This window comes from Protopterus annectens, chromosome 1.part2 (assembly GCF_019279795.1).
Source record: "Protopterus annectens isolate FY-2018-M chromosome 1.part2, PAN1.0, whole genome shotgun sequence".
In the NCBI taxonomy this organism is placed as follows: Eukaryota; Metazoa; Chordata; order Ceratodontiformes; family Protopteridae; genus Protopterus; species Protopterus annectens.
Window position 1 is genome coordinate 1069024040 of NC_056727.1, and position 19999 is coordinate 1069044038.

General features: G+C 38.8%; 1 protein-coding gene across 1 annotated transcript in view; it reads right to left on the bottom strand.

Annotated features, from left to right (window-relative positions):
* Nucleotides 1-9283: 9283 nt before the first annotated feature.
* E2F2 (E2F transcription factor 2) overlaps nucleotides 9284-19999 on the bottom strand; it is a 199982-nt gene continuing 189266 nt past the window's right edge. The window contains exon 7 of the mRNA XM_044059979.1: nucleotides 9284-14664. Within this exon, the coding sequence (XP_043915914.1) occupies nucleotides 14423-14664 (242 nt within the window). The 3' untranslated portion in view covers nucleotides 9284-14422. The remainder of the gene's footprint in view (nucleotides 14665-19999) is intronic.

Sequence of the window (19999 nt, forward strand, 5' to 3'; positions counted from 1 at the left end):
TATAGGGGTAGTTTGGCACTTTGGATAGTGAAAACCTGAGCATGTCTGGTTTTCGTATATAGTTAGTAGGTATAGTGTAATAATCACTGGTAGGGTGAGTGTTACAGATTTTAGGGCTGATATTGTGAACCGGGGTGTTAAGGATTTCATAGTGTATAGTGATTGCCTGCAGGATAGGCTAGTGTGAATGGTTTGTTGTTGGTTAAGAGAGAGGGGGATGGAGAGAAGGAAGTGAGGTAAGTGAAGCCTAGGGGGGCATGGAGAGAGGGGGAGGGCTAAGTGATTTGTGTGGCTAGGGATAATGGAGGGGTGTGGTTAGGTAAGTATAAATGTAGGACCACTGGGGGCGGGTGGGATATGGGGGCAGGGTGGGGCGCGGAGCGAGCCCAAGCATAGCGAGGGCGAGCGGAGCGGGGTTAATCCCACTCCAGGCTGATCAAGTTCAGGTAATACTGTAGTAAGTGTTTTTACCTTGCAACTGGGTTTTAAAAAATGAAAGATAGTAACTGTACTTGTTGTTTGGGGCTAACAAATTCTCTGGTTTACACAGAATTAACACCAGTTTTCTGTAGAGAATACTGTTGCTAGTGGTTTTCACTGCTGTGTATGGAATCAGTTCGCAAGCTAGATGAGGGGATACTTTACAGCGTAAAACGCTAGCAGCGTGTGCTATATTACGATATTAACCTTGTAAGTTAATGGTTTGGGTCGACAGTTCTTGTTCTGGGCTGTTCAGCACTTTTGAAACGCTAACTTCTTGAACGCGATTTTTCTGTGGATGGCCAGGGGAGGTACAGGGCTACAGGGCAGTACCTGAACAAATAGAATAAACATTCAGCTTGCTTGTGGAGTTTGTTCAATGCATTGAGAGTTGCACAGTGTTAGAGTAGCTAATTGTATTACATTTCAGCAGTAGTAGAAACTATAGCTAGCGTTCCTATATTCCGCTCATGACAATATACCAAGCTAGTTAGAAAGACACACTCGCTGTGCGAGTTAGAAATTCTCGGTTATACAAGAGTACAATATACGCACATTACAGTCTTAATTTAACCCCAAAAAAACAACACCATTGTCAACGAAATAATCTCTGTTTTAGGAGGACACCTCGCTGTGCGAGATAGTTCCGTTTAGGATTTCCCAGTAATACAGCGCATTAGTATCTACACAAGACCTTTAACACAGATGCTACTGTTAATTTATGCCAAGCTGTAACAGAACATGTCTACATTCATTATAAAGTTCCTTAGAGCGACATACGCACAGGCTAAAATCTGTTTGTTCAACTTGAAGCACAGTCGTAACTCTTAACTTAAACCAAACAGAAGCAGAATATGTTTACATTAAATTTAGCATACTTTATAAGGACATTCGCACAGGCTAGTTGTATTAGTTGAACAGGTTACGTTTCCAGTAGTGCACACGCTACCTCTAAGCAAGTACCTGCTGACAGAGGTAGGAATACACTGAAACCATGTGAAATATCAAACAAAATTGCACTGGGTATTCTTGTGTATTTTACAGATACATTACTTTGATGTGATAGTACATACCCTTGAGATGTAGCTACAAACTTGGATTCCGACACAGCAGTAATTAACTAGAATTGGCGGGCTCTTTGGAATTAAGATACCTCGCATTCGTCAGAGGCAGGGGGTGGGAAAGGGCGTGGGTTAGATTAATCCCACTCCAGGCTGATCAAGTTCAGGTAATACTGTAGTAAGTGTTTTTACCTTGCAACTGGGTTTTAAAAATGAAAGAAAGAGATAGTAACTGTACTTGTTGTTTAGGGCTAACAAATTCTCTGGTTTACACAGAATTAACACCAGTTTTCTGTAGAGAATACTGTTGCTAGTGGTTTTCACTGCTGTGTATGGAATCAGTTCGCAAGCTAGATGAGGGGATACTTTACAGCGTAAAACGCTAGCGTGTGCTATATTACGATATTAACCTTGTAAGTTAATGGTTTGGGTCGACAGTTCTTGTTCTGGGCTGTTCAGCACTGTTTGAAACGCTAACTTCTTGAGCGCGATTTTTCTGTGGATGTGGATTATCCAGAAAGAAGCAGAATGAAAGAAAATGTTGCTGTTGGTGCGTCTTGATGTACAGAAAGTATTCAGAGTAAGTGTGGATTTTATGAGAAGGGCAATGGACGCATTTGCAGTCACGGATACGATAATGTTAATTAGGAAGATATATGAAGGATTGGCAACAGGAATTTAACAGTGAAAGTTCTTTGGATAGTTTGCGTTACAGAGGAACCAGGCAGGGGTATCCACTTAGACTTTTATTTGCTTTATATTTAGAGCCACTGGTAAAGAAAATAAGGGACTCAGCCAGGAATAAAATAAGTATGGTAATCAACAGAAATTGTCTATTTGGAGATATTCTGTGCTTGATACATTCAGAAAAGGACATCTTGACAGTGTGAAACACTTGACAAGTCTTTTCAGGTTTTCAGGATACAAAATTAACAGAGATATACAACAGCTATAGCTGTAAATTATATACATAAACTTAGTTCAGCCAAAAAAAAAAAAAAAAAAAGTTTAATGTTCCATCTGCATTGTCCATTTTCATTCTCTCAATTTATGGGTTCAGATCAGAGCACTCAGATTCGACTCGACCAGTGTAAAAGGGTCTATATTACATTATTGCATGCTTAAAAAAGCAAACTATGATCAACCCTCCCCATGTAAGTGAAAGCTTACAATGTCAAAACCTCAGAACAGTGCTTTTTTCCAAGGGAAAGAAATCACTGTTCCAAAAATAAATAAATAAACTTTATTAAAGTGGGGGGCTTCGCCCCCACACCCCCCCTACTTAAATATACCAACTCCAAGACTGCACTACAGTGCTGAAAACGGAAAAGTAACCAAAGCGGCTAAAAAGACTCTTTGCTAGTTTGCCTTTTCGTTCTTTTACATTTGATCAAGACGCATTTTACAGCATTCATCTGCAATCATGTAATAGGAACCCCTGTAAAAGTGCGTGGCAACCTTGAACTCGAGCTTCTCCCTTACCCATAATGCTCCAACCCCCAATATCATAGATCTCATTTGATGCCTCTAGTTGAGAGGACATGGTTTTCCATAGTCTCTCAAGCTACTAAACAGATACAGGGAGAAAACATTTAGATAATTATGGAAAATTCACATAATTCTTTCCTTTCTACTAGTGATACTATTGTTAGTATCTCTCCCTCTCTCGTTCTCATTTGTCTTCTCTCTTTAATATGTTTGTGTAAATCTTACTACCTTCGTAGGTAGTTATTAAACCTCTTTCTGGTACTTAAATATATAAAAAAAAATCTGGGGTAATGGGGGTGCATTATGGGTAAAGAAGCTTGAGAGTTCAAGGTTGCCACAAGCTTTCACAGGGGCCAAGTCTGATCCAAGGGCTTGGATCCAAACCCATCAGTTGAAAGCTGAATAAAAACGGACATCAGATCTAGATTTATGGGGACACAATAGGATGAAGTATTTAGGAGTATGGATTAAGAAGGCTTCTATTATGGCAGCTAAGGATATGTGGGAAGAGACAAACAAAAGAGAATACAAAAACTGAGAAACTGGAAGCTATTGTTTAGGGATATGGCTTGTAAGAGTCAAGCAGTGAAAATGGTATTCAGTCCCTTTTTATCAACCAGAAGAAAAGTTGGGGACAATAAGTTGAAAGAACTGATCTGGAAAGAAATGGCAAGAGTTAAGTGGGACAAGTTGGTTTAGTATTAGTATTATAGCTACAAAGTGGGCACATATTTATTGTGACAATGGGAGTTAGGAAGGAGAGAGAATGATATTGAATGCAGATTCCTCAAGGAGAATAACCATAATACAGAATATTGTTTTCATAAAATTTCAGGAAGTATTCTAAAAACTAAGGCAACACATAAATGGAGAAAGGAGATTTTGCAAATCGCTATGACTGCAAGTAGGGGTACAGAAAATGGACAAGAGGGGTTCAGGAATTTACTGGAGAAAACTGACAAAGGAACCAAGGTACTGGAAGCAAATAGAGAGAGAAGGATACGATTGGGATGAGGCCAATGCAGGTTAGAGACTACCCACCATATCAGGGAGTGAGTATAGGTAAAGAGAAAGGGAAGTTCTTTGTGAAGGGTCTATATTACAAGACTGAAAGCAGAACCGCGAACACCTAAAGAGCGAAAAAAACAGAACCTTGAAGTGCGGTTTGTCAGATCGTGGTACAGTGAAGATTGGAATATTTGCCCTTTCCTCACTAGTGATCTCAGAGTTGGAATATATATTTAGCAGGGGGTGTGGGGGGCACAGCCCCCCAAAATAGCAAGTTCGAGGTTCCATTTCTTTCACTCTATAGGCGTTCACGGTTTTAATTTCAGTCTTTTAATATAGACATCTTTGTGAAAGGTCTGTTCTGGTAGAGTTTTTAGTTGAATCTAGAACAGAAGCTGCTGTTAAAAAAGGGATAATAAGGGCATATAAAATATTGCATAACTATAAAAATAAGGAGGCTAGAAAAGACTGGGAAGAGACTAGAAAAGTAATTTACAAGGGAACAATGGGAGATCATACATATGGGTCCCAAGTAAGCAGAGTCCAAAAGATATAGGATTTTTGCTTGGAAGTGCCGTCATAAGTATTTTTATTCCCCAAGCAAACTTCAAAGATTTTTTTTCCTCATTTAGAGAGCAAACGATGGAGGTGTGATGGGAAAGAAAGAGGCAACTGGGAACATGTTTTTAGGAATGTAGTGAGTTAGCAGATTTAAAAAAAACACCTACAGGACACTGTCAGAACTACTGAGGAAGCAAATGGTTGTAGCTAAGGACATTATTCTTTTGAGCTGGGATACATGATCTGAACTGCCTAGCAACAGTAAGGCTTAGTGTTAGGAATCAGTACAATGGTTAAGGTGTTAAAGTCTGTGCTTCGTGAGGTAAAGTCTCACCTTTAGTAAATTAGCTATGCTTAAAATGGCCAGCAAGGACAGCTAGCCTAATACTTTTCTATGAATGCATATATGAACCCCAAGTTCAATTCTTTTGGCTGCCACAAAAAGCAATTACTAAAAAATGGAAATCAAAATCTATACCAACTGCAAAGCTACCTATGTCAAGCAAAGTTCCTCATTAGCACTCAAGAAAAATCTTGAGTGGATAGGAAACGGGAAATACACTTTGGGCATCACTTCTGTGGCTCTGCTTCACAGAGGCACAGGTGATTAACTTTCTTGGGTTAATAAGCCAGGGAACCTTGTTGGCTAGGCTTACTTAGGACCTTGGGCTGATAGCCTACCTATGAAGTACTAAAAATTGTGAAAGAGGACTGGAAAGGGATCTATAGAAAAGGGAAGAAAAATGACATAGAAATAAATGGAATTTGTGGGAATACATGCAAAATAATGTTCAGGAGGAGTAAGATTTAAGGGAAAGCAGGAACTGACTGATTTATGTAAAGCTGGATTTAATATCAGTTGTTATGAAGAACATGAAATGTATGTCTGCAACAGGAAAAATGTTAATATGGTTTGTTTTATTTTCTATTAATGTATGCCAATGTCTTAAGTAATATACAGTGCTCCATCATACCTCTCTGTGATCCAAGGAGGTACATCTCAAAGTCATTCTTATTTAGGGACATTAAGTTTGCCTCAATGCTTCATTTGGTGAATTGTATGTGGAAGTGTATATTGCAATTTAGAGGTTATTACACTAAAGATAGGGTTGCTCTCCAGTGGGGTGATTTTTCTGTCCAGTGCCAGTTGTCTGGCTAGTCTCAAAACATTCTTTATGAATCAGTCAGCTTTGTTTGATTGCTGAATGGACCTCAACTAAGGAGTCAGCTATCCCAGAGACTTAAAGCCATGAGTGATTGATTTGCTTCAAGTGGGCCAGGTTTGATTCTCTCAGCCTTCATTTGCCTACTGTGTAATCTTGACAAAGTCATTTAACCAGACAATGCTCTGAAAAATTGTGCCAAGCTCTCAATGATGTCCCAGAGTTCACACCTAGTAACTACATGTGAGCCTACATGGATTCCTTTAATTCAAAAAATATACATATTGGCAATGACAATGTTAAATAGGTTTGCAGTACTGCTTACACCTCTCCTTAAAAGGAAAAACAAGTTCAGACCTAGATTTCAAAATATTGGACTCCCATTATTTGGAGACATACATGATACAGCAATTAAAATAATGGAATATTAAAAAAAGGTTAAGGACCGGTGTTATGTCATGCACTTTTGCTAAACCATTTGTAGGATACAGCTCAGATTTTGTGAATCTCTCAGAGATGGGGAAAGAAAAAAACCTGCATTATACAAAAAACTTCAGTGAACCATCAATACAAAATCTCATACCAATGACATGAAGTACATTTGAAATTAACATTTATATAGCTTTTCTCTACAGGCTTATATACTGTACAGAGTGTTAAAGATTTTCAATGCCTCACATGACCCATTATGTACAAATCTGTGGAATGGCACTTTGTGACTTGCAGTTTTGAGTCTTTGTGTGTGAACTTCACTATAACACTAAAATAACTGGGACATTGCTGGAACCCAAAGAATACCACTAAGAAAAGAATGTCTGCAAGTGAAACATCTGAGCTATTTAAAAACAGAACTAGTAAACACATAAAATGCTACCATCCAAGTGGCTTCTGGCTAAACAGGAGGCTTTTAAGAAAAATGTTCAGCTCTATGAAAGTGCACAAGGAATTTAAAACTAACCAATTTCCTGTACATTTCCAGTTGTTAAATAGTCAGCAAACAATTTCATATACAGTTATCACTAGGAACTTATTTTCCCTATAGACAACTCCCCACCCTCAGGGGCATTTCAAATATCTGCTGCCCCATACAGTACTCCATTGTGTACACCTGTCTAGTTTATGACAGAGAACCACAGACCTTGAAGTGCTGTGCTATAGTATACAGATGTATGGCTGGAGTATGTAGCTGTAGGGAGCCATTACACAAACTCTGAAGTACAGGAACAAGACACACTTACAAACATTTTATTTATTAACAAATCAAGTGCTGCATCTTTTTAACAAGGAAAACGAGTCACATTTCATTCCCTTCATAGAAAAAAAACTTAAATACACATCAAAACTAAAACTGTGAACTGTATCATTTATAAATACAGTGATCCCTTCATATATACATTGTTACAATTAAAAACATACCACCACTGTACATATTAATACAAATTCAAACTTTAAACCAGGACAGGAGGCAATGGTCAGACCCAGCTGTCCAAACATGGTGTGTCAGGAGAAGATACCCATTCCCAAGTGAAACGCACACTACAGCATGACAGAAATCCAAGGCCATAGGATATCGACTTCCTTGACTGACCAGCAGTTAAAATTAAGTTTCCACTGTAGGCAACAAACCCATAAATTTAAATACTTAAATTACACAGCACAACTTACTTATGTACATTGTCAGCTTGAAATGAAATTGAAAGTTAATTATACTAAGTTTATTAAGGGAAAGGTAACAATTATAACTGCCCCAAATTCATTCAGGGAAAGGCAGCAATTATATTTACCAGGACTTAAGTTCAGGATTAACTCAAGTATTCAATGTTTTTTTGCCAGTATTTTAACTTAGGCTGGTTAGGCCTTTAATAATTTTATGCATGTGTTTTATACTTAATGCTTTAATTATAAGATTTATTTACACTAAATTTACAAGCTACAGTACACTGAACATTACAAAAATAAAAGTCATTCAATGCTTATGCAAAACGCACAGAACAATCTGCTAGTGAATGAGAAATTGTGAAAAGCACATGCACAAATGACACCCCCAAAAGGCCAGGCCCAAAGTACCCAAGTGTTTTAAGAAGGGAAGGAAGGAAGGGCATTCCTGTTTCTCACTCACTTGCCTACCACAGTAGCTCTATGAATGCAGTGCGCCATAGGAGGGATCATGCCAAAGAAGTACATATGATGTGGCCATTAATTCATTAAGTGTAAGTGGATCTTTGCCAAGGGAACCACATAAATATGGGTTTGTAACTGCTCCAGAGAGTAGCAGAATTCTCTGGCCCAAAAAAAAAAAAATAAATAAATAAAGAGAGGAGTCCGCTGACAAAAAAAATGAGGAACATGAATTTGAGATATAGTCCTTCAGGAGGAATATCTAGTCTTCTGAACTAGATCTCCCAAAAGGGTCTCAATTCTGGAGATATACAGGCTGGACTTTGCATATTTATGGAAATACCTCTGCTGTTTATAAAGGACAGGTCTAGGTCTGTAGCAGTCTCAGGTTCTTTGTGGGACCAGGCACAGCAGTCAGGCAAGGGAAGAAGCGCTTCCCTTGAAGTTCAAGGTGGGCAAATAAGTCAGCTAAGCATTTGATACATGCTCCAAAAACAGTAAAAAGTCCAAAGCCCAACACCACAAACTAAAACAGGTGTCCTGAGGAACTTCCTGTGAACCTGAAAAATTCCTTTCCTCAGCTTGTCAAGCTACTGAGGTCTACAAGGAAACCTGCAGGATGGTCCGAGTCTTGTCAGCTTCGGCATGGATTTTTATTAGACCCTCTCTTGGCCTTAGCCTCCAAGTAGGGGTGGCTTTCATTCACCCAGAATAAAGCTATTTTGTGGGCAGGTCTTGCAGAAGTGGCTTTGACAGCTGTCTGGTCTAGTTTTGTTTTACCTTCTCTGTTCAGTCTGGCACCAACCAGTGATCACAAGAGAGACTCTTCTTGCCAATCCTCATGCTAGGTGCCATCCAGAACAACCATCTTAAAGAACCAGAGGTAGATCTCCACTTCTGCATCATCTCCTCCAAGTGACCAGAAAGAAGCACAGACACATCTGCCAATGTTGCACATAAGCTTCAGCCAAGCAATATAGTAGTGCCAGTATTTGCCCAGGCTATTCTTGGGAGTATGAAAATTACTTGGAACATCTACTACAAACTGGCCTCTAACAAAACCTATGCTAAAGGCAAAGGCAGACACAGAATGCTAGTGTCCCAAAATGGATTCATCATACAATGACCAGTACGCTTAAAATCAGGTCAGCACTTTCACCAAACCATACAATTATCCCTCATATTTTATGTTCCTTGTATGCAGGTGTATTATTCTAATAAGCTCTTATGCAAACGATAAATGGAGAAGATCAAAAACAAGCGAGTAAGGACAAAACTGATTTCAAATGTACATGGGTATCTTTAAATTACCGTAAGTATGAGGTTCATGGTTTGTACCAAAGTAAAATACAACTCAATACAAGACCAGAATGCTATAAGATTCATAGTATAGGAGCTGGCTTTTCATCTGAAGGTCACGGACTTCTTTCCCACCCTGCTGACCCTATACAACAATTGCTGACTAGGCCTTATTTGAGCAGGTTAATCTTATGTCAATCAGACCATGGAAAGCAAACAAATGGATTGCCAACAACATCATAGCTACAACCAGCTATGCAATTATCTGTGGAAACAGACTGCAAGGACCTTAGTTATCCTCCATTACCATGGAAACGGGAATAAAGCTTTAGAGAATACATGAAAGGTCATAATCCTACAGGAGCTTGCATATACTGATTCAGTGCTTAAACAGCAAATCATTTTGGGTAACACACACATACACACCTGGGGCAGAGTGAGACTAGTTTCCCAGTCATTATACAAGGATGCAGCATCCCCCTTCCCCCCAAGGTGGTTAATGTCACCTACCTGTCAAAAATGTCACTTGCTGGATGCAAATTTTTCAAATTTGTTTTGTTACCTCTAGTTTGGGGATATAGCAAAGTTTTCTTCTAACCTGCCTCTGGTTCACAAGAACTGAAAGTTCCCTCTAAAATATCCAGTCCTGAGCTGGTTAGGTACAGGAATTTACATCTTACCTGTGTAGTAAGGGGAAATATTTTTGCTCAGAATGAGGCTTGCTGCTCAGTTCTCAAATAAGGCTGCCCAGATGGACAGAAAGCTTCCATTGGACCAAGCAATGATCTGACATGTATCTTCACACTAGAGATACTGTATTGAAGTCCTAAAGAATTAATGTCAAGCATATATTTCACAACCTGCAAGCATAATCTTGGCCCAGCTACAATTGTTTCATCTTGCTTGCAGATTAGTCAAAATAATCATCCAGATTGTGTAGACCTTTCTAAACATCTGGATACTTCACACATCAGTCCAAGTGCTAATCATATTTAATCATAAAGAATTAATCTTCAAACATTCATAGCCTGAAGAATTTCTGCCAAAATTTCTAAAATTCTATTCATTTATCAACTTAGCAGTGAAAGGCCAGGTATTTATACTATTACTTAAAGAACATCTCCAGGATTAAGCATCTAACCACCTTGAAATCGGACCACAGAAACGCATGCACTGATTTCTACTGGTTTGATAATTACAGTGCACTACAGACTTAGGCCTGGTGATTGTATCTTGGCCTATCTTCATTAAGTACAGCATTCTGCTGTCAGGCTGCTGACTGGTACCTCTCTCCACAGTCATATCTCTGAGCTGCAGGGACTTAAGAGCTCTCAATTTCTGTAGGATCTGCAATATAAAGTAGCTTTTAAGCATTAAAGTCAAACAATTTTATTTACCTGTCTGTATGTGCTTGAAGTTAAACAAACCAGATTTCACGGAGTACCATCTCTCAAAGAATGAAAAGAAAGGAGAATAGAGCATGGCAGTGTCAGTATGACCCACTGCAATACTTCATTAACCAGTGACTGAACCCATTAGACCTTTTTCAGACATCAGGTCTGTTGCCATATGATCAACTCAATGTTCATGAACAACTCACAGCAGTCAAAATATAACGTTTTTCTAGAAACATGGAAACTGGAAGTAGCTAAACAAAACCATTAAAAAAGACATGCGAGGACACAATTGTAACCAAAAGCACCAAATTCTGGAGCTGAGAGTCAGTACAGTCATGCCACTCGGCTGCCTCAATTTGCAAATACATTCTCAGACATTGTGCAACTGTGCCATCTGTAATCGTACACCAAGGGGAACCATCCCTAGTTAATGGGCAGACCAGAAACCATACTCCTTTCAAATCTCTGTGCTGAGACATCCCTAAAACAAGCTGATATAGCAGTCAGTCCTGTAACAGGACAAAATACAGCTACATAATGCAGATGATTGTAGTAAACATGCCAGTGAATAGGCAGGCCTCATGCTGTACACGTGCAAGCTTCTTTAAGCTGTGCCTGTATTACACCAATGTCCTTAAAAAATAATCAGGACAGCTCTTCTCTATACAACTGCTTTTAAACACTGGTATATGCCCCCTGGTACCTGCAGGAAAACCCCATGATGAAATTTTCATGGAACAGAAAACAATGCTAAGGAAGCTTATTTCTTGTGCAGATTCAGGGTAAATAACACCCCCCTTAACTAATGTAACCTAAGCTGCCATCTACTGGGACAAGAAATTCTAAGTACTATTGATAAATTCACACAGAATTTTGATTTTGCTGCTTAAAAGTAAAATTAAAGAAATAAATTTGAATCTAATGACCTATTGTCAAAAGAATATTCAATTTCACAGTATGACTTACAGTTCCATAAACCCTTATGGAAAGTTATCCAATACATGTAGAAACATAGTTAACACAATTAAAGTGTAAGACGTGCAAAGTAAAATGGATGGAGAAAGGTGACCTGGACTTTGGTTGGAGGCAGAAAATGTTGGAAGCTCTAGACAGCCTTGGGAAAATCCAATACATTCCCAAGCCCTACCAGCTAACTGACAAAATATCATGGCAGTCTGACTTCTGATGAAGTCTGGTATGTCTTGGAGATGAAAGCGCCACATTAAATCTTTCACTTTGGTACTTTGTTGCCTCGAGGAGATTTTTTTTTTTGATATTTTAGTTGTGTTACTCTTGGTACTAGTTCCATGTGATTTGTTTTGGTTTTATTTGATTTCAAAAGGTATTAAATGCCTAAAAAACAGAAAAGCAGATGGATCACAATGAAAACAACAGAGTAAGTATTGCATACAAACAAATGCGTATGATGCCAAGTACAGGAATAAGATTATCCAACTTAATGGAAAGCAAAATAAATAAGCTATGTTATTGTGAAGTCATCAGCTGAGGTGCTGTGGTAACTATGCAAGACTTTAGATACCTTCTTAGCATCTACAGTAGCAATCCCCAAATGAATAGAATAAAGAGGGAGAGTGAGAGAAGGCACCATCCAACTATCAACTAAAGTTTCAGCCTTAAGATAAGTGCAAAGTAGGAGTTAAGGCTCTGACCTTGCCTACCCATGCATTTACAGCATGGAATCAAAAACGGAGGCCAACAGTAAGCCAGAAACAGAGCTGACCTTCTCATTTTAAGAAGCCTGTAACAGAAGGATAGGCCAAAGGTTTTGGTGGATAAGGAATGCTGCAGAAAAAAAATTTATTTAAGACAGACTATGAGAACCAGTGAGAAGGTAAATGTAGTTCACATTTTAAGAGGCGTGCAGTTTATGGACAACACACTTCTAGTTTTGAAGACTAGACATGATGGACGGTATGGGGAGGGTAAAGACTACTCAGTTACAAACCAGATGTATACAAAGCAAATGTTCCTTCTTTTGAAACAGTAAGGATGTAGTGAAAATGGAGACTATGCTAGGCATAATTTTCTGCCTAGCTAGGAAATATCAAATTACACACACTGTTGTCATCTTCAATATGCATTATAGACCCATAACCCCTTCCCATCCTCAAATCCACTGAACTGATTAAAATAAATGCCAAACAAAATCTTCAGACAAACATTACCCCCACAGCACCCCCAATGCTAAACGATAAATCACATAGCTAAGGGAATATGTTGATGTCAAGTAGTGGAAAAAGTTTAACCTGGAAAAATTCCAACTCATCACATAATGGAAACACCATAGTATGCTTAGTACACAGCCTTCCCTCACTCAAGAAATGCTCCTGTTACACATCAGTAGAGGTTAAAGCTTGCACATTAACAGCAAATCCAAAATATACATACATGCAAAGGCAGAATCCAAGTTTTGAGTAATCATTACACATTAAACCTCATCAGTTTAAAGCTAGCATACTGTGCTTGGCACAGATTTGTATCCTTTTTTTTTAATGGCCTTACTTTTGCAGTGAGTCAGAAGTTCTAAGCTAATACAAGACTTTGGCAGGACAATTATGCAACTGCGTGATTAAAGAAGAGAGTATTAAAATGGTATGCATGTGGAATGCATCTTCAACTTAATTCAGACTCTTCCAATGTCATTAATATTAGAACCATCTTGTATGTCTTGGTGGATGTCAGACTGATCAGCTCATCCCAGGTGTACATGTAATGACAGCATTCTGCATAAAATAAGCGGTGCACAGATTTCAGTACTTTACTTCAACAATGCTAAAAAGACCAGCCATTTTAGCATCAATTCCCAACTTTCCCCTGCAGTTCCACTCTTCCACAGATCTAAATAACCTCCAAAAAGATTCTGCTTTTTTTCCGGTTTAGGGGAATGGAGCTTTGTTTCCCTAATCCAACTTCCCTGAGATTACAGAACAGAAATCTCTGAAGGCACCTGCAGGAAACATCATACATTTCAACAGCTCCCTGGAAGACAGTTTTGAGTGGTGACATGCAACATGACTGGTTCCTCTGACTACAGGAACATTTCAAGTATAAATAAAAGCACAAAACATAGCTGCTGTATCAGGCTAGAGAAGCCAATCCTATTTTCACAGGTTCTACCGACTCTACATTGTGGATAATACTACATATTTACAATATTATACAACCATGATATGGTTTGGGTTATTTACAGCCATTTGCGGTGCTTATATACAATATGACCTAACTATGAAAAGCATTCACAGATGCAGTGTCACCAAGATAATGCCATCAGCAAAATATAACTTGAAAGGCACTGCAGAATGCTTTCAAAACAGAGCTTTCAACTCCAAATCTCCGTACTTTAACTAGTGCATGCGTGTCCATATGAAAGTAAACATTTTTAAGGGTACACCTAAAGGTGCAGCAGATAGAAACATTTTCCCATCAGTACAGGCAATAGTCCAGTCTACACTGTGTATTTCATATACACATTTGACAGTTGCAAATATCTTGTGTTGTCTGACAGTCAGTGTTGGATGAGAAGAAAACAGAGCATCATCCCTCTTAAATGCAAATTCTTAAAAAATTTAATTTAAAGCTATTAAAGTAGCTTTAGTAAAGGTCCACATCTGGTAAAATAGCAGCTCCTGGTACAGCATGTGACCTGCCCTTTTTCCTTTGTTGCAAAATCTGTAGACAAAGTTTGCCTGGGGTACGAATGTCTTTCCAACAACCATTAGCCAGAATACAGAGAAACTCCACAGACCGACAATATGCTTCTGCTCTTTCCCCTGAAGCTATAGGCTGTGAAAAAGCACCATTGCAAATTTCAGTAGAGAAAAAAATATCAGTTCTTTAAGAGGTCACCAAGATCATAGGACTCAAAGAGGTCACTAACACCTTCCCCATCTTCTAAACTCCAGAGATAATCATCATGGTCTAAAGGTGGAGAGAAGCTGACAAAAGGTGTGTCCACAAAAGAGGTAGAGGGCAGCTGATCCTCTGTTTGCTGCAGAAGACCCTGAGGGAGATCCAAGATGCCATCTTCCACATCTAGTAGCGTGTCTGGTAGCACTGTAGTCAATGATTCTGTGTGGAAACAAAGAAAAGCAAGCTGAATGTCAGGCTGCTGCTATTGCCTTTATACATACATTAAGACAAATGTAAAGGAAAGCAAATTACTTTCCATCACACACACTAAAGGTTGTGTAAAACCTGCCCATTTTGTTATGCATTGCTGGTTAACCAGATTAAAAGCACAGACCCCATATTCCAGTTAAATGGAATATGTACATTCAGTCTTGCATAAATAAACCAAGGTCTTCCATTACTGATGTATTGCAGATTTAAAAGATGAGAAATTCTAGTAAATATATTTTTTAGTGTAGGATATTAGGGTCAGTCAACTGGCCTTCCAGCTAGCAAAATGTGAACCAAAGCACTTCCCAAAATTCTTGCAGGACTCAATGCTCTACATTATAGATCACAACACTCAAACCACTTCCAGAAGACAGAAAGAAAATTCCCACACCAAAAGCTGTGGCAAAATGCAGTGGTAGCAAGTCAAAATGTTCTAAAAACTGCTGTCTTAGGGTCTTTTTGCAGGCAATTACACTGGTTCCCTAACTCCAGGGGGTCAGCACCTGTCATTGTTAGCAAGTAGTACTCTGATGACAAAATTAAGGGTGTCTAACCATAAGTACTCCACTGGGGATGAACAGCCAGCCACATTCTTGGCTAGGAACCAGGAATGCCCTAAGATCACAGTGAGAAAATTCTAGCCTTGTCAAACATTGTTTCTAGAAAACTGAGGGTTAAAAAGAAGCAGATTCAGGAAATCTCCTATACTGCTAAATCAAGCAGAGTGACAGGTTTCTGGAGAAACAGAGGGGTCTAAACGTACAACACTGGGGTAAGCATTCCAAGGAAAGTTTAGAAAGCATTGCATCAATGAATGGATTCCTGGAAATAAATATTTCAATTCACTGGATGTCAAGTATAACACTGTGCAGTACACCAAGTTAAATGACACTTCTGAAGAATAAACTATATTCAGGATAGAGTAGAAACCCAAACTCTCCCCAACTGTATAACATTTCAGGGCTGCATTTAAATTTGGAGGGAAAAAAAACAAACATTCACCAAATTCCAGTAATACTGGATTTAGACAAATGACACTGAACAAACTGCAAGTCATCAAATATGACCCAAAGAAGTATGTTTAAAAACAAAGTACCCAAACATTTGGAAAGGGCCTCACCCGCCCAACCTCACCTCACATATTTCCTTCAAACAGTGATACAGGAACACTTGCATTCATTGCCTTAAAGGCATTGATCTTCCAAGAACACTATCAGGATGAGATAATGAAGAAAGCTTCTAGAAAAGAAGTGTGGATCTTTAAGGAGGGCATACTTTTTTTTACTGGACAAGAATGCTCCATTGTGGGTCAAGGTTACTTCCTGACAGCATCCAAATGAGAATTCAAAAGGGTTGGTGGCATAGAAACCAATGCACAGGATATGGTGTATTGGCTGAAAGCCATTTGTAGACTTCAGGTAACATAGGCTGGATGAAGACAATGGGGTCAATAAACCCCTTTTCTCTACAAGGCTATCAACAGTGGTTTAACAAAGCAAGAGCTCTTCCTCTGGACAGCAGGGTGGGCTGCCTAAAGCCAGCCCCCAAAGCACTACTCAGCAAATGCTGTTCAAACTGCACAGGTCAGACCAAATAGTTGAGTCATTAAAACAACCTATATCCAAAAAGTGAGGTGCTCACCTTCACAAAGCTCTAAACAGCATTACAGGGAGAAAAAAAAAAAGTGAATGAAGATGAAACTGGAAAGTCTGGATTACTTTGGTACTGTCCCAGAAAATAACTATGGATTACTTGGGTACTGTCCCAGAAAATAACTACCAGTAGATACTAAAAAAGGACCAGTGTAGTAGTGGCTAAAACAGAGGAATTGACCAAAAGGTAAAAATTTCTAAAAAAAAAAAAAAAAAAAAAAAAAAAAAAAAACTTGCTTAAAGTATTGTGCGAGGAAGACCTGCACAATTCTGATAAGTCTCAGATTTTGAATTTTCCTACTTACAATACACTTTGTGAAGCTAAAAAAATAGTAACCTGAATTATTCCACAAACCAGCAGAAGGTTATGCGAGGGCCTACTGACTCTACAGTCACTGTCTTTGTTCACTAAACAAGAGGAGTACAAAATAATGAAGATGGGTACCAACAGGCCAAAGATGTACAACAGCTGAATATTTAACTCCTCCCAGCTCTTTAAAATAATGTTTTCAGTTTAGTAACACCTACAGCAAAGACCCAGTCAATGGCTGCTACCAGGGTGCAAACTACTACATTCTGGGTGCAGGAACATATAACTGCAGCATTTTCTACTGAAAATAGAGCTAACTCAGTGTAAAAATAACACTTCTTGTTAGACCCCTCAAATACAGATGTTAGAAATCACTTAGCATGACCACTAACCATGTCCAGGTTGCCTATGACAGCAGAGGCATGACATCACAGTCTTGGGAATGTGACCACCATTCATCCCTTTGAAGTAGGCGAGATTTAAAATGGGACAGAAACCTCACATCCCATATGGAGTGGAATGATCATGGAGTGGAATGATCATGAAGCAGAACCCTCTTCCTGAAAGAGGAAAAAGGAAGGGATCCTCTTATGTAGTTCCCCCTGTAAAGTCAGCTTCCTAGGAGGCAAGCCTTATTGGGGGGGGGCAGCCATCTTGGAATGCTTAGTAGTGTCCTAACAGAAAACAGTTTCTTACAGAAATGGGTTACAACAGAAAAAAAATTGGGGCGGGGGGGTGACAAACCCTCTGAGTGTCAACATCTTCTTTCACAAGTTCTTAATGAGGTATTTAGAAGTCTGCCTAAAGAGTACATCACATCAAGCACATACATACCAAATTCTGCTGCCTTAGTCTCAGTATTATCATAAAATTAGTGAGCTACGTGTAATCCCATTAAAGCAGCAGTCATAAGGGCCTTCTGCAAGCAGGAGTGTGATTTGTGAACTTTTCCACAGTGTGAGAGATCTGGGACAGGTCCTCTCCTGCAGACCACAGAACGAACACCCCCATTTTAATAGCATATCACCACGTGATCACTGGTACTTTCACCATTTTACATAACCTGCTCCTCGAATGCTTATTAGAGATGTCACTGCACTCCAAAAGAAATTGAGAGTGAGCAGTAGCCTTCTCTGAAGTAAGAGCATTATCTGGATGCTTCAAGATGCAGAAAGGGCTCCAATGAAGACAAATTTTATTGTGCAAGGACGCCAGGTTTCTTAATCCTGTTCTCTCACTAAGGGTTTCTTTTCTTGATGTAAAGGCTCAGGCTGGTCTACATAGTGCATCACATGATCAAGTTTCTCTCCAAAGACAGTTACCTGTTGGGGAGATGCTACAGACAGGGGAGGTTTCACTCTCCTCATCTAGAAGGACCTTTGTTCCACTGGACCATGTCTCAGCTAAAGAGGGTCACTGCTCTCAACTGGCCCAACAGGAAAGACCTGAATATCAGGAATTCAGCATTAAGCAAACAATCCACAGAATGTAGGGAGGCAAACATCAGATAGCACTGGGTCAGGACAAACTAGCACAAGACTGCAATACTTTTTCAGTGCAACACTAAGCCCCCATCAGAAGACAGCATTTACAATGATGCAAGGGTCCCAAATGGCCTGAAGGACAAAGCAGAGTTCAGTTTTAGCCAATGAGTGCACCTTCATGGACTATTTGCATGTAGAGTAGAGGTAGAACCCCAAAACAAAAGATTAAAAGCACAAAATGAACATGCAGGTGACAGTCTGGCTAAAATACTTTAGGCACAAAAAAACTGATTCACCGTGTTTGTCAACCAAGGAATTCAATCAGATCTACACACACAATGAATATTCAAAACTATTTATATTCTCCCATCCACCATTAATTAACCAATCAATTAAATCAAATAATTACACATCCAATACTTAAAATCAGAAAAAAGCAAACGCAAATGTTAATATATTAATAGGCTAACATCAGAATACATTTAAAAAACGTACAAAACTATTAAAATTAGACTGGCAACCATTACACTAGTAGAATAAAATAAATCCTAAAACTAATCTACTCAATGTATTTTAATGCTTACTTAATATATTGTAAGGAATATTTTAGATAGTGTACTATATTTTTTAGTCACTAGATGGAATATTGCATTAAGCAAAATCCTTGGTTGATGAAAACGCAGTGACTCGCCAAGTGTTTATTTTAGCGGGACTGTTGCCTGCATGCTGATTTTGTGCCTTTGATTTTTTTTTTTCAGGCACATCCTTATTTGTGGTTTGCATTTTTTTATGGAGGGATTGGAAGGGCAGGGAAACCTCGCGGGAGCTGCTTTGCAGCCAAATCATGGTGGATTGAACAATAGTCCTAATGGAGTTCCGCACATTCTTCTTTCCAACAGAGAAGAGTTAAGGCAGAACAGAAAGAAGCTGAATGTGGAAGGGAGAGCAGCCAAACATTTAACACACAATCAAGGTGACTTTTCAAATTCTGAAGGCATTACTGAGCCTAATTATTTGAATGGCTAGCTTACTAGTAGTTTTTCTTTTGATGTACAGAAACTTGGACATAATTCTAACAATTATGTGGACGTTTGAGAATAACTTTAAATGACTATTTACTGCAATATAAAACAAGAGTTTGGAGAACTGTTACCTAAGGGAGTGTATTCGAAGGGAAGTTTTCCCCAAGGGCTTAAGGATTTATACATTTCCCATTAATGTGCAGGATGGTAGTGATTTTCATAGGGAACTGATGGATGTGGTTTTGACATTGTGTGTGCAATTAAGCAAACTGAAAAAAAGATATGGCAACCATTTACATTTGTATTGAGAGTATTAACGTATGTATTTTAAATGATTTAATGTTTCCTTTGAAAAATGAAAAAGTTAAATATTATAATATTAAAAGTAAGAAAGTAAGATAGAGGATAGTGGTAAAATTTTAGTGAATAGGAAAGCTGTGAAGTTTTAGTGAACAGGAAAATTAAAAAGTTGGAAAGGGATTTGGCAGAATATAAAGACAATTACGGTTATCCTAGGCCACCTGGCACCTATAGGGATTGGGTAGTTGGAATGATCAGAATGGTAATGAACAGGGTTAAAATCCTAGGACGGAGTAATTAACTTATAACAATTATGAAAATAAGAATGGGAACTCTTTACAGTTTCCCGCTCTCAATCGATTGGAGAGGTTAAGGAACAAGAACAGTCCTTACAATTACAAGTACAACAGAAGTAAGGTGACAGGGAGGGGCAGATTTTAGATACCTCTTTGCAGGTTATGGGTGTGGAAAAGGGAAACTGCAATTCTGAGATTAAGGATGGATGTAAATATCTCT